At 45.1% G+C, this 16,032-nt stretch overlaps 1 protein-coding gene across 1 annotated transcript in view; it reads right to left on the bottom strand.

Annotated features, from left to right (window-relative positions):
- Window positions 1–583: 583 nt before the first annotated feature.
- SYT6 (synaptotagmin 6) overlaps window positions 584–16,032 on the bottom strand; it is an 85,584-nt gene continuing 70,135 nt past the window's right edge. Inside the window, exons 4-7 of the mRNA XM_024211388.2 lie at window positions 12,053–12,173; window positions 9,374–9,545; window positions 8,507–8,657; window positions 584–1,518 (exon numbers count right to left, since the gene is read on the bottom strand). Coding sequence (XP_024067156.1) covers window positions 1,447–1,518; window positions 8,507–8,657; window positions 9,374–9,545; window positions 12,053–12,173 — 516 coding nt within the window. The 3' untranslated portion in view covers window positions 584–1,446. The remainder of the gene's footprint in view (window positions 1,519–8,506; window positions 8,658–9,373; window positions 9,546–12,052; window positions 12,174–16,032) is intronic.

Here is a 16,032-nt window from a genome sequence, read left to right on the forward strand (position 1 = left end):
AATACAAAGTGTACAGTGTTCATTTTATATTACATTACTAATATTCGCATTGTAAAAATGAAACAATAGTATTTTTCAGTTCACCTCCTACAAGTACTGTAGTGTAATCTTTTGTGAAAGTGCAACTTACAAATATAGAAATTTATTTTACATAACTGCTCTCAAAAACAAAACAATGTATAACTTCAGAGCCTACAAGTCCACTCAGTCCTACTTCTTGTTCAGACAATCGCTAAAACAAACAAGCTCGTTGACATTTACAGAAGATATTGTAAATAAGAAGCAGGCAGCATTGTCACCAGAAAATGAGAACAGGCATTCGCATGGCACTGTTGTAGCTAACGTTGCAAGATATTTATGTGCCTGATATGCTACACATTTGTATACCTGTTTGTGTTTCACCACCATTCCAGAGGACATGCTTCCATGCTGAATTTCAGTTGGTATTCTAGTATTGTTTAACAGTGCAATTAAAATGGCAATTATTCACAACTTTTTTTTTTTAAATCTCATGATGAATTGTGATTTTTTAAAAATTGTTTGACAGCCCTAGTTTAAAAGTTTAAAAAAATAATTTTTTTTAAACCCACTTGTTTATATGTTTTGTGCTCCCCTGTATTCTCTCACGCTGTACTACTAGGACTATTTATAAAATAAAGATCTAGTGTTCATGCAAGACTTTCACCTGCTCCTATAACCCATTTCCCACCTCACATGAGAACCCTGCTTGTGTCAATACAGTCCTCTTCACTCCACATCAGACAAGTGATGTCACAGAGGAATGAGCAACAGGCGCAGACAAGATCTTAAGTAACTGTTCATGCAAATGGCCCTAGGGAGAATACAGATACAGAAAATGGATCGTTTTCCCTGAGGAATCAACAAATCTTTAATACGCCACAGAAGGAAGTTTGGGGTACACACAGCACAAACTTTGAAAGGCTCATGAACATTACTACATGAATAAGAAACCTGTAAACATGTGGCTGAATTCAGATTGATCACAATAATAAAGAGCTGTGAAGTCTAATCAAGGCTTCTATTTATACAGTTCCAATCAGAGGCAGAAAATGCAGCTGCATGCTTCTCCCCATGCCTCTTCCCTGGGGCATGTCATCGGTGTTCATAGAGGCTGAGAAGGTCTCTGTTACTGGTCCAGCATTTTACAGGTTATTTTACAGACCAACCTTCCAGCTCATGTTTCGTTCCATCTTCTTCCTCTGGCAGCAGACCCATAAAATGAAAGCCACAAACATCATCACCTTGGGAGACATAACAAACCAAGACAAATTTGACCACAAAGCGTTTCTTCTGCCTTTACCTACATTGGAACAACTAGGCCTGGAGCATCTCGCTGGTGCCACTCAACAACAAGTTGTTCAGACTGTGTAGGACAAGTGCAAAAGAACTTTGTTTAGTCCCATTCTAGTCCACTGCTTCGGTGGCTCATGGTGTGGGAGGTGGCTTAGGAGATGGACACGAGCCTTGGCTGTCGAAGCTTGCTGCTCGGCCTTGCCACTGGTGGGAGAGAAAAGCAGCATGTTATTCTCTCCACATTCCATTGTCACAACCATTGTCTTACTTTCCACAGTCTCATCTGCTGCATAATTGGGTTTAGCTTATGATTGTCTACTTCCATCATTTGGTCATTAACACCTCATTGGTGGCAGCCATACCTGCCTGACACCACCTAGGGGGGGTTGCCAGTGCATTTTATTACTTTTGTAATCCTGAACCCCGGTGCCGAGACTGAGCATCAGATAAATCGTGTTCATGCACCTTAGCTGGAGAAAAATTGCCCTCTCATTGTTTCCCATTTTAGCATGCAACTTTTTTTTTTATATTGAACTAAAGCAAAGTTAATTAAATCATTGCAGTAAAGAGAGATGATGAGACTCCACAGGACCCAGTGCCAGAGCCATTTTTCAAATTGAAAATCAGATCAGACTGGGGATGGATGGATAGGTTAGTATGTAGTAAACACTTCATTGTCAGGGACTTCAGACCATAAATTATTAGCAATTTGTCTTGGAGCTATTAGTGTACTTTAAAACCAATATCACTCGAGCTTTTGAGCTCTTGCCAGTCTCTTTCTCTCTCATTTTATTGAATGCAAATGACAAACGACATGCATCTCCCAAAGACTGCAGGGAACATGGTATTTCACATTGCACCTGCTACTGGCTCCTGTTGCAATGCTGTCCACCCCAAACCAATTCTCTCCTCTCCTGAGCCAGCAAAAATCTTTGCATGTAAGTATTAGTGCTCAAAGTGCATGAAGTTCACATAACAGAGAAAATTCACCAGCTGATTTGCACCAAACCACTGCAAATGAATAAATCCAGGCAAAAGTTACACCCCTGACTGGCTTTGCCACAGGGTTTCTCTGTTCCAGTCCAAACAAGCAACATGAATGTTACACTGTTTAGGAGGACCAATGCTCTCGACTATCACCCATGCACGTGAATCACCCTGTGCCATGAACAGCATGCACAAGACAGGACCCTGGGGAATCAACCTGCCCTGTAGGATCTGAGTGGTGTAGTTACTCACTTAAACTCTCAGAATAACTGTGAAAAGTTCCAGAGGAATTGCTCCCCTGACCCAGTGTAAACCTTGCAAGTGGCTGGGTTTGCTGCCACAGAGAAACAAATGTAGTTCCATACCTGGCTGTGGATCTCCTGTCCGCATGATGCCATTGCAGCTTTGGCCCCTGATTGGCTAGGAATTCATTCCTTGCAAAGTGTGTGGGAAAGGCCATGAGAAGTGTGTATGGGTGGAGAATTCGGATTCAGTTTCATTGAACACCCACTTTGCACAGGTATAAATGGTGATCCGAGGTGCAGAGCCATGGCCAATCAGGCCTTGCACCCATCATTTGCTACCCTGGATACACTGTCCCTTCCATGTGCAGTTCTCTCCCGTACTCTGCTATGCCACCAGCTCAGGATGGCAGATCAGAGCTATGGAATCCCTTTGTGTAGGATGGCTGGCTCCAAAGCTCCTGCTTAAGACACGCCATCTGAACACACTTGCTGGCCTGCAAGAGTTCTCATTAATTCCTTCCCTGTTTTTCTCTTCAGAAAATAAATGCTTGCTTTGGCCCAGGCCTGTCAGTGAGAAGAATGAGTCAGTCATGGGGAAAGGGCATGGTGGTGGGAACATGATAGTGACCAACCAGAGAGAGAGAAATGCTCAAAAATCCTGCTTCCATGTAAGGGTCATTAATACTAAAAGCCAGAGGGCTATAAGGGGGACATCAGGGTTGCACAGGCCTTGGGATGGCTCCTTGCATGGGGGGGAATTTCTCAGGACTCCCCATGTGCTCTGCAATGGGCACAGTCCATCTGCCCGAGTGGATCGGATGTGCTAACACACAGCTATGCCTGGCGGGATTGTGAGGTCTCCAGTCAGTGCTGAGCAGGTCACAGGGGAAGGCGTGCTGGCCATTGCCCATCTTAGAATCATAGAATATCAGGGTTGGAAGGGACCTCAGGAGGTCATCTAGTCCAACCGCCTGCTCAAAGCAGGACCAATCCCCAATCTTGGCTCAGCTCTGCCTTTGCAGGGTACACGCAACACTCAGAAGAATGTAAAGCTAGCATTATGCCAGCAGCAGCAGACATGCTGATGATCACTTGATCATTGCCTGTTAGGTTCACTCCCTCTGGGGCACCTGGCATTGGCCACTGTCGGTAGACAGGATACTGGGCTAGATGGACCTTTGGTCTGACCCGGTACGGCCTTTCTTATGTTCTTATGCTTTCATGACTTATCTGTACAAATACTCATTCTGGGGAGGCAGGGGCAGAACTGGGGGGTTAAGGGTTGGCATTTACTCCTTCTCCTCAAAGATACCAGACACTTTTCATTTCCAAAGCAACCCACTACACAGCACAGTGGGTATTTAATTAAAAGTCAGCAGAAAGTACTGCGTTAAGAACCAAGAATTGTCTCTCAGACATAGGGTACCTTAAGGTAAAGTCATTCTGCAGTGCCGCTGCCAGGCTGTTCATTACAACCTAAAGCTCCAGAGGAACGCACGACGCAGATGTAATCTCAATGGTAGAATTACCTCCAAAACAGATGGGCCATCAGAAATTACTCCAGAAATAAGCTCTCGGTAGAGTTTAGGATGTGCCATTGCAGCATTTCTCCTGCTTTTACAATGATAATGTTATCTATTCTTAACAGTGAAGGAAGCTCTAGTGAGACCAGGGTCAAGTGACCTATGCGTCTTGAGAAATTTCAGGATATTTTCCCTTCTCTTAATTAGAGAAGTGAGTCATTCTTTCTGTAACAGCAGCCAGGGAAGTGTCAGTTCTTGGAAGGACAGATGGACTCAAAGGACTAGAGGAGATTGGCTTTGCATATCTTTAAAGATGAGCAGTTGTCCTTCATTCTGGACTTGATCCTGCTCCCGGTGAAGTTAAATTATTTCTCCAGAAAAAAGTTTTAAAACAAATAAATGCCCAAGTGCTGAATGTCAAAACTGCCTCGTAACATTGGAGACGCATTGGAGACGAGATAGAGCTTTCTTCTTTCCTCCGTAACAGAGACAAATTTCCACTTTTCACGGTTCCCTTTAATGCTCATTAAAATACTCTGATTTTTAAAAATCTCTTCCTGTAAACATGGCACTTAAAGATCCTGACTGATGTCAGGAAGTATTTTGAGGGAGACAGCAAGGCATGAGAAAGGAATTGGAATGGCTGAAGCACACCTAGTACTGCAAGGGGAAACTCATCAGATGCTGAACTGTCCTGGCAGAAATGGATCAGCGTGTTGGTTCTTTAGCCATGTGCTGATGATTGTAAGAAGCGTGTGTTAGGTACCGATTAGTGCAAGGCACTGGAAAGCAGGATTCCTGGGTTCCATGACCAGCTCTGTGGAAGTTGATGAGTGAATGTGGACAAGACCCTTAATCAGTCTGTGCTCATCCAGAGAAAGGGGTATAACACTTCCTTACCCAATAGGGGCCTGTAATTAATTAATGACTTGAAAGTGCTTTGAGATCCTTCGATGAAAGTCACCAGAGACGTGCAAGCTTCTCACTTACTGGCAGCAAAACAAGAGTGAACAGAGCTGTGGCTATTGACAATGGTTCATTGCAGATCATCTCCATGAAAGAGGGAAAGGGAGAGCAAGATCTTGGCTCAAGCAGACTCAGGCCTGATTCACCATTCTACTACTCCAGTGCAATTCCTGCAGGGAGCCATCTGTGTAAGACTGGCGCAATGGCCATACTCTAGTTGAATAGTCAGGAAATACCAACGGGAAGGCAGGAGGTCCCTGGAAGAGGCCTCCAAGTTTTACACTGCCCTGGAAGAGTTTCACTGAGAAACCATAGAGCTGTGTTGTGTCTGGAACAGACACCAGCAGCTGGAACTGTACAGGGATGGGCAGCAGCAGCCTTGGAGGAGAGAAAACCTGGGGGTGGGGTGGGGGGACTAATTCATTTCATTAAAGAAAGAGTCCTTCCGCTTCCTAGCAAGGAAAGTCTCTTTTTCTGATTATTTATTTGAGGTCTGTGATCTTATTCTAAGTCCAAAGTGTGACAGGAGCACCTTTTAGACAGATTTCTGCCCCCTCCCCCTAAAATAGGTGCTAGTTGAATGCAGATTAGCGAATGTATAACGATTAGCAAGGAATTCTACATTGCCCAGAAGAAAGTGACCTCTTCAGTTTGCACGTGTGCAGTCAAATTGGGAAAGGAAGATGAGATGGGCAGGAGCTTTATCTGAGAGGAGGGGAGGAAAGACGTACAGAACTGAATGGTATAAATAACTTCAGATTCCCCCAGCTTGACACAATTGTCTGTTTTGCAATTCAGATCACTTTAAAAAAAGAATTCAAATTGGTTTCCTTGCTTTTGACTTAAGATCCAGGTCTGAATTTGGAAAGGAACTGTCACATGACAGATTGTTCCATTTCTTTCTAAAGTTGTTGCTATTCCTCGTCATTAGAGGGAACACACCTGGGGGACGGAGAGAAGAGAATCCAGAACTTGCATATTCTAATGGAAGCTTCCGAATAGTGACATTTCCCTGAATAGCCTGGTCATGACGGTTCCCCACAATAATGCAAAGTAAGCTCACCCAACCCCAGAGGGCAGGAGGGGGAGACAGCAGCTGCTTTATTGTGACAATTTACGCTGCCTAGGTGTTTCCCCCAAAGGATCTTATGCCGCAGGTGACACGTACCAAGTACACTGCATAGTGACATCTCAAACAAGTGCCTCCGTCTTGAGAAGTGTGACCAGAGATCTGAGTCATCAGCTTTGCTAAGACTGTACATTATGAGAACCGAGTCGATCAGCTCCCTTGTTGGAAAGCTCAGCTGCCCACGCAAGATCTGAAAAGGCACACTTGCTGGCAAGCTCTGGGAACCGGGTACCCGCCAGTTATAGGAGAAACCTTTCATTTGCCACCCACCTCGTTTTCTGTGAATTGACGTATGCGAACATGACAGTGGGTGATGCCCAACACCACACAACAGCCCATTAAGGAGTGGGAGGAGGGGGATGTGCAGGGATGAAGCAGCTAAGGATAACAACTTGCCACCAAAATTCATCAAGGCATTTTCTAGAGTTTAGCATCCTTACCCCTGTGTTTTACACAAGGATCGTGTCCTGACCTCCAGAGACTCCTCGGTAGGAAAGTGATTGGTGGATCCAGCAGGGGGGCAACAGAGCTATTTTTATGCGCAGAGGGAGATTAAATCAAAGACACCTTGACCCTAAACTCTCTTACAAGACTATCTATATTTACTGCAATAGAAAAACCATTTCCCCAGTAATTGCTGCTTGGGACTCTGGTAGGTTTTTCATTGTGTTTTTTTCATTTGGTTTTTAGATGCACTCCTGTACAAAAGAGTTGCACACAGGCGAGCAAAAGGGACCATTTGCTTGCTGACTGTGTGTCGTGGGTTGTGGCAAGAATACAGGACTCAATAATGCTGGGCTTTTGTCCCCCTGATCTGCCCAGCATTAGGGTGAAATGATGCATTTGATTTTTGTTTTCAACATTTGGGTGGCCGAGCAGTGGATTTTGATTTCCATTTTAAGTGGGTTTCATATTGTGCCTGTTTCTTTGAATTTCCCTGTAAATAACTGAATTTTTCCTTGTTTGTTACCAGAAATTTTATAGGAACTGAGCCTTGAAACTGCAACCCGGGTCTTAAATATAATGGAATAAAATCATGCAAACTACCAAATGGAGAAATGATTCTATTCTCCTGCGTCAGACATGACAGCTGGAACCAGGTGCTGTGCGACTGCTACTGAGACTGCAGAGGTTAAGCTTCCTGGCTAATGGATCACTGAATACTGCATATTTATCCTGAAACTTAGTAGCCACTAAATCCCAGCCCAGCAGACAGGAAGAACTCCTATGTTCCTGCCAGAGGGGCTGTATGACATACTGCAGTTTTAGTCTGAGTGGTAGATCACAGCACAGCTCACCGCCCAAAGTCACTGCTATTGTCAAACAAATTCCATATCAGAGACGACTCTGGTTATGATTCTAGTCTGACTTGCACCAGTTTTATACTACTGACTTCAGAAGAGGTCACTCCTGATTTACGGGATTCTAAAGCACCTTGGTGATAGGAGACCAGGTTTCAATGGACACACACTAGTTCAGGCCACTGCTGTGATCCATGGGGCCCAGCATCTGGTTTCCAGCAGAGCCCAATCCCTGACACTTCAGAGTACAACAAAATACTCCTTATACCACACCTAGCCATTGGGCAATGCTGCATAGGAGGGGAATGCTGTCCTGGCCCGGTTGGGGATATTATCGTCTTTATTGCTTTAGATGGCATAGCTATGAATGGTGGCTTTGCCTATCATCACTAAAGTGCCATTGATGTGCCTGGCACTGTGCAGGTGGGCAACTGCACCTCTGCCCCCAGGGATTTACCGTCCAAATTAGACATATAGCAAAGGAGACCAGGAGGCTGCGTGAGGAAGGGGAGGAAATGGAGAACAACAGAAAGGGAAACCTTGTGGATGGTCAGGAAGTTGTCCAGCCTTTTAAAGTCCAGTCACCATATTGAGTGATACAAAGATGCAGTGAAATGCTCTCTGAAGATGTTTGGAGCAGTTACACTTGCTCTGTTTACTCTTGGAAAGGCTTGAGGATGAGTCAACCAAAATCTTTTAGGGGCACAAATTAAGAGTAGAAACGTGGTGTGCCTGGGCTATTTATTCTGGATCACAGCAGTGTTCCCTTTTCCTGTCTGTTCTCTCTCAGATTAAAAAAGGAAAACCACAAAAACAACCTGATCTGTAAATTCCATCTCTTTCCACTCCTGCTTGCCAGCCCAAGGAACTATTTCAAGCCGGAGCAGAGATGCTAGTTCTCTGGGGTCCACCTCCAGCGAAAAGCTCCACTCAGCCCATCTCAGAAACTCCCCAAGTGAGAGTAGAAGCTTTTTGCAATCCTTGCACCAGCTCAGCCATGCGTGGCACACACAGTCAAAGGAAGTCAGTGACGTCACGCACCTCTTTGAAGGATTTCTTCACCTCCACTAATGGGTGCCAGTGTGCGATCGGTTTGCGAGGATATGCCAACATCTCGTTCCAGTGGTCTCGGCCCAGTCCCTCGGCATTGATCCCCACACGGCAGCCTCCAATGATCTCATTATGACCAACTCTGAAAGGCAATGGGAAAGTGGTGTAATTATCCTGACTAGAAAGTGCATGTGCACATTGCCTATACAGTCACACTGCCTACGAGTACTGGAAATTTCCCATGGACTGCCAAGACAATCTCTTATTGTCTCTTGCAACATGTGTGCTGCTCCCAGCACAATGGGGCCCTGACTGCAGCTGGGCCTCTGGGAGCTACCAAAATATAACTAAGAGTCATGCTGATGGTTTTATCCAAGCACAGGCCTTTTGGGATTCTGTATGTGGGCTGACCTCCAGACTAGGTCAATAGACAGGATCCCAATGGATGTGTGTTCTGATAACTGAGAAGTGAGAATAGGTGCTTGGGGCTCACTAATAAACAGATCCCTCAGACACTGACCGCTCCACTTTGGGGGAAGCGGTTTGCCTTCTAACAGGGGTGATGGCTCAGATGAAATGCACTCAACACTCTGCAGCCATGGGGCATATTGTACTCATTCAAGGAGAAAATGACTTAAAAGCTAAGGATCAGGTTTACTGTACTCATGTTTCTAGCAACATAATTATCCAGAGCATTAAATATACATGACATTTTGCAATGCATCGTTATGGGACGCATGTTGACACAAACCGGTTGTGTAATCCAGGCAGCAATACCAAGGCGATTTGGAATGGAGCAGGAAAACTAGGCCAAATGGGATTTTCCCGTCTTTCTGCTCTCCAGAAACTCCCACCTACCTATCATAATCCATGACGGAGATAAGAAGGCTAACTTGATCCATGTTCTCTGGGGGAATGTCGAAGATTATCGCCTCATTGTAGGTAGGATTAAGAGTGTTTTTCTTAATGGTGGTTTTCTTCTTTTTCAGCCTCCGCCCATCACAGAGCAGAGACACCTTGACATACGGATCTGAGGAAGAGTGGAAGGGAAAAACCTACTGCTTATGGAGGATCATTTTGTTCTATAGGAGGTAAATACTATGCATAACACCACCGCTGTGGGATGTTTGTAAGAGGCCATTCCATGCAGCTAATTTATTAAAAAAACTCCACCCTTTTCTTCTACCTGCAAATATTCCAATTCCCGTCCCATAGCACTAGCTCAGGGCTCAGTAACATGAGTGAGCAGCAAACTGAGATTAAACAAGGGAGGTGATGTTTTGCTGCAAAAAGAAAATGTATTTAAACCCATGTTCTATACAATGCCGGAATGGCATGAACAAGAACCCCATTCGAATTTCCCTGGTTATAGCAATAATTAAGACATTTGCTATGACAGAAATCTACCTACTGTGACCAAGGGGATGAGGGGCCCCAAAAGAACTACTCTCTTCACCAATTCACCCCGGGAAATGAATGTGTAATAACTCAGCCCACATGGGTCATCAGCAGGGTTTGAAACCAGGATCTTCAGCACCAAAGTAAAGCCTTCTACCCCTTTAACTAAAGGAGTAACTCCATGAAGCTGGTAGAAGTAGTAGACTATTATCCTGTAGTGGACCAACTAATAGAATGGGACCCAACATACATTTTACCAATGAGTTACATATGATATGTAGCAGCAATGACTCATTTCTCTGCAACAGTAAGACAGTTCAACTGCCGTCTGTATCAGTTCAGAATAACTCTGTCTCTTAAGGAGAATTTTTTAGGTAGCAGAATCTTTCTTTATACTTTTTCCCCCATTAGGTTTCATCCTTGATACATCAGTGTCCAAGTTACCTCAGGAAGGTGCCATGTGCCTACTATAAAATCCTCGCTGTATTTCAAAGTGGAGGGAATGTTCCACAGAACAAGCCTGCCGTGTGCCAGTTTTCACCTTCATCCCACTGCTTTCAATCCCTGTTTACTTTTTGTCATTTTACATTGTCAGCTCTTTGGGGAAACAATCTGGTCTTCCTACGAGTTTGTACAGCTCCTAGCACAATGGAGCTGAACTGAATCTGCAAATGCATCTGACAATACAGCAACCCCAAAACATTTCCTGAAGCAAAACGACAACTTCAGCACTTGTAGAACAGAGTAAAAATGTAACACAGCCACCTTGGAGAGCAAAATATGGAGTGGAACTTAACTTACAGAGATCTTTTGCTGCCATAGCTATGAGTGCCAATATGATGGGGGGGGGGGTGAGTGTGAGAGTGAGAGAGAGACACCCAGGTACTCAGCATACAGTAATTAGATAAAGCAAAATGCCTTTGTATCTTAGCCAAAAATGTCCTATTTCTAGGACCATCCTCTAGGAAAGTTTCCATAACTTGCACATACAAGTTTATTGTCTAAGTGACATGTCTGCATGTTGAGGAAATAACTGACCATCACATCAGGGTCCTGATAGCAAGAAGCAGCCTTTTAAAGCCCTTTTTCTTGGTGCGAAATGTCAGGGGGAAAAAGAGGAGGTAGGGCAGCTGTACCTCACTTGCTTCACCCGTGGCTGGTTTTGGCAGAGTGCCTCTAAGTGATGAGCACAGCTTGGTTGCTATGTAGACTGCTGGGGAAATCTCAATGCACTTGAAGTTCCAGTAAACAAACAACATGTTATTGCAGAGCTACTAAGCTGCCTTCCATCTGAAACTGGGATTCTCAGACATGTCACACTGCAGCAAGTTCCATTTGAGCAGATCTGAGTCTGGTCCGAGATCTCTTCAGTTAGCGTTACTGTTTACTAAAAGGTTTGTCAGAAGAATTCAGGTTCTTCCATAGACCTCCAGGTAAGAAACTCGGCTGGCTTTCATGTTAAACACTAGTGTTTGTGCATGGTGAGTTCCCAGGCAAGATTTTGGTTTTTGGAACTATGAACGCACAAAACCTTGCTAGGTGATTAAACTCTCACACTGGAGCACTAGGGCAGTGCGTGTAGTGGAATTCCCAGTCACACGCCTGGGCTCATCACAGGTCAGATTATTCAGGCAAAACGGCTAGATTCTGGCAGCAAGTGGCTAGCAGAAATTTCCCTTGGTGGAGGGGAACGCCTTTGCTGGCATAAAGCAGTTGGAGCAAGTGCCTGCATCATTCCCCAGGCCCCCAGTGTCTCAGGAGTGCAGAGAGAAGCTGGAGGGACGTGTCTGAGCTCCAATCCGCCAGTACCACACTGTTGTAACTGGTGATGCAGCATGGCACACCCAGCAGAGAATTAGGAACCGTAACTGCCTCCTCACTTCCCCGGGCGGAGTGGAGCGTGGCTCCGGAGAGGGTCGTGCACCCATTGCTCTCCTGGGGCTGGCTTTCCAAGTTAGTTTTATTGTTTAAAGTTTTGAGAGTATAGCTCCATATATCTGTATGCACACAAACACCCCACACCCTTTGTCAGGGCACCTCAGCAACAACACAAACTAGCACAGCATCAAAGCCAGCAAGCTGCCGGGTGGGGGAAGTAAAAGGGAATGACACTAACTCTTTGAGCAAATGCACACGTACCTGAGTAGCCAGTAATATCCATAGCTTTAAGATTCCTGCATTTAATGACTGTTAAGGTGAGGCGACCTGCAGTTGGCAAATAACAAAGGGAAAACATGATCTCTCCCAGGTCCACGCTTTCCTTGAATAAAAGAGAAGACAGAGCATTAGACGTGTGTAAGATCCAGCCAAGCACCAAGGTCTGTCCTTTGCATTTTCTGACTCTTTTACCCTTCTTTCCTTTTTCACTCTGCAGAACTGCTTCACTTCTCTCTCACCCCAGAAACACACTTCTGGGGAATGCATTTTGAATGCTAGCGGTACACCTGAATTAGATACCATGGACTAAAAAGCCTCCTGTTTTCCTGAGTTAATATTGTGACAGTGTACCCCATAAGGCTTTATGAGGAGGGGGTGCTTATAAATGTATGTATGACATAACTGGAATATGTTTTGTGCTGCCTGTGCCAGGTAACATATCTCCGTAAAGGTTATGGTCTACTATATCTATTCATCCTATTTGTAGATATATATCATTTTCTACTTGAGGTTAAGAATATGGGCTGTATGCTTGCTTGGTTTCTAAGTAAGCTTTGGGAGGCATTTGGTCAGCTTCTTTAGGAAGGAATTCGCCAGGTTAAGTACCTGATCAGGAAACACTTGGAGAACAATGCATCTTGGAATGCTCCAATCCACATAAGAAGTCTTCCTGGAGACATGCAAGATACCATGTGGACAATGGCGTTGGCCTGTAAAGACTGAGTCATGCAGGGGCATGTGACTTGCCCAGGTGACTCCAAAACTCCATCTTGGAGCTGGACTTTGCATAGGAGGGAGGAGGGGGGTCCCCACCCACAAGAGTCTATTTAAACCCGTGGGAGACCCCTCCATTGTGTCTTCAGCTGGCTAAAGAAGGAGCCTCTCCACCCCCCCAGGATACTTGAAGGAAACTGAAACAAAGGACAGTAACTACAGGGGTTGTGAGAGATTGCTGGACCCAGGCTAAAGGGAGATTAGCCTGTAAAAGGGAGCATTCTGGAACTGGTGAGGAACTTATCTGTATTTAGTTTGATTAGACATAGATTTGCGCATTTTATTTTATTTTACTTGGTGACTTACTTTGTTCTGTCTGTTACTGCTTTGAACCACTTAAATCCTACTGTTTGTATTTAATAAAATCACTTTTTATTTAGTAATTTACTCAGAGTATGTATTAATACCTGAGGGAGCAAACAACTGTGCATATCTCTCTATCAGTGTTATAGAGGGCGAACAATTTATGACTTTGCCCTGCATAAGCTTATGCAGGGTAAAACGGATTTATCTGGGTTTAGACCCCATTGGGAGTTGGGCATCTGAGTGCTAAAGACAAGCACACTACTGTGAGCTGTTTTCAGGTAAACTTGCAGCTTTGGGACAAGTGATTCAGACCCTGGGTCTGTGTTGGAGCCAGACAGGAGTGTCTGACTCAGCAAGACAGGGTGCTGGAGTCCTGAGCTGGCAGGGAAAACAGAAGCAGGGGTAGTCTTTGCACATCGGGGGGCAGCTCCCAAGGGAGTTTCTGTGATCCAACCCGTCACAAATATCTGTTGGGGAAGTCAGCACTGTTTAAAAATCCTAATTTTGCAAATATTCTCTGATCAACCGAGGTTTCTTGTGAAAAAGAAACCAGTCAGCTTCCTGCTCAAATTGCAACATATCCCAAGTTTCTCTCACTCACTAATATGTGAGGGGCAAGGCAGATACCATGATGTCCAACAATGCTTCAGTACACAGGCCTCTTTGGATACTGGGCAGAGACTTGGGAAGTTGAGCCTTTGCCCAGGATTCAGACTTTCTTCATCTGAACCAGTTTGCCTCCCTCATTCTGTTTTACTAACTGATACAAAGGGATCAACATTCCCCCCACCCCCCTACCACCACTACTCAGACCCATACACTGGTTTTATTTTTAGTTTCTCAACAATGAGTCAACTCCTCTTATAGTGGTAAATACCTGCCGGGATGTTGCATTTCCACAGCCATTTGAACAAGGTTCACTAGACTTCCTCTAGGTGGCAATGGAACCCCTCCCTTTCTTCAGACACATCCTTACACATCTGCCCTGCCAACTAATTAAATCATGTATGGAGTGTAATGAGCCAGAACTCCCACGTTTAGGAGGGGCAGCGGAGGGACAGAGGTACCACTATCAGCTTAGCCGTCACTGTTCTTCATGAATCCTTGCAAATTGGATTGTATCTAAGTCAGCGGCTCCAAAATCCCATTTTAAACAGATGCTATATCTTTTCTGACTCCAACCGCTGTACAAAACCCCACGCTAAGCACCCGACATCAAGGGGCAGCCATTATACAGCCATTAAAAATCTCAGGCCCGGCCAAGCACAGCTTTAGTTGGCTAAAAAACTGCGTTCTAACTGAGCTGAGATGCTGCCTGTGACCCTAGGCCGCAGCCTCAGACCGTATCCGTATTTGTACACTACATTACAGCACCACCTGGAGGGCCCAGCCAAGATTAGGGCCCCATTGTGCTGGGCACTGCCCATACATCTAGTCAGAACGGCACTTTCCCCACAGCGTTTTCAGTCTAAACAAACAAGATGGACACAGAATGGGAGGAGAAACTGAGGCCCAGGAAGATGAAGTGATTTGCCCAAGGTCACCCAGCAGCTCGGTGGCAGAGCTGGGAACAAAACCCAGGTCTTCTGATGCCTCATCCAGTACCCTGACCACACAGATAGGGAGATGCCCATCACCATGACAGCGACCCTTGACACTGTTTATCCTGGGCAGGACTGCTGCACATTATGCTATTTGTCAATCTCATTAACTGAGGTGAAGCTGCATTGCGGACAGCCTGGAAAGCACAGACTGCAGGCCATTATGAACATGCTTCACATACCACACAATTCCCGCACCCTCTGGATGTGACGCAAGGTGATTTTCGTTTGCCTTCCTGATTCGGTTTCACTGGCCTGGGATATCATCTTGCCCTAGTGCTGTATCATTTGGAGAACTTCTTTGGGGTGTCATGCGCAAACTTGCTATTAGCTGAGACATTGCTCCTCACAGAGCCACGGAACTGTCCCCCCGTATCAGTGTAGTGGTGGGTCCCACAGAACACCACTATTCCTCCTTGCTCAGCAAGGTGCCATCAGCTGCACATCACAGCATTACACTTCGCTTGGGTTTGATCTGAATGAGCGTATTAATCTGCCTAAGACACAGTATTTCTACAATGGAGCCCAATTCCCAGCAGAGGGTTTTACCAGAATAGTTCATTCTAATCAACTCTTGCAATCATGCTGCATTATTCATGGCTGCTAGTGGAAAGCCTAGCCATTTGCAGATAGTGCTTCTAAAGGGCCTCAGGGAAGGGCTGCCAATGTGACAATCATTATTCAATCACAGATCTTCCCTGGCTTCTCTTTCGTTTACTGGACTCTGCTCATTCCCTACGTCTAAACACCAAGACACCCACATCTTGCTACTTGTATGCTCATGAAACAGGATGTGAACAGGTCCACAGGCTACTTCTAGCTAACCCTCACCTGCACAGACACAGCACTCATTAGTCGCTATAGGTATGGATGGGGTAAATGAGGTTTCTCAGCAAATACAAGGAATGGGGACTAAGAACTGAGCAAAGAGCCTGACAGAGTATTTAGCTTTCCTCCACTTTGCCTTTAAATTCCAACCTAACTTTCCTCTGCTGAGGAAATTGCCAGGCAGTAAATCTGCCCGTCGGCTCACCTTGTCTATCTGCTCTTTTGTAAAGGGGCACCATACGTTTTGGCCTCTTTTTTATCCCAACTAGAGAGGATTTATGTGATTGGAGAGTAGTCGCTCTGGCAACTCCAGACAGCACGGCAATGTGTATTTCTGAAGAAGATTTGGGGGGAGGGAGGGAGAGAGAGAGATGTCCATATGTTGGGCATGAAGAGGAGCATGCACTTGATCAACAGCCTAATGCTTCTGATTTAATTTCTGACGAGCATCGT

The sequence above is a fragment of the Terrapene carolina genome, unplaced genomic scaffold, assembly GCF_002925995.2.
Source record: "Terrapene carolina triunguis isolate 2854851 unplaced genomic scaffold, T_m_triunguis-2.0 Scaffold926, whole genome shotgun sequence".
Lineage (NCBI taxonomy): Eukaryota > Metazoa > Chordata > Testudines > Emydidae > Terrapene > Terrapene triunguis.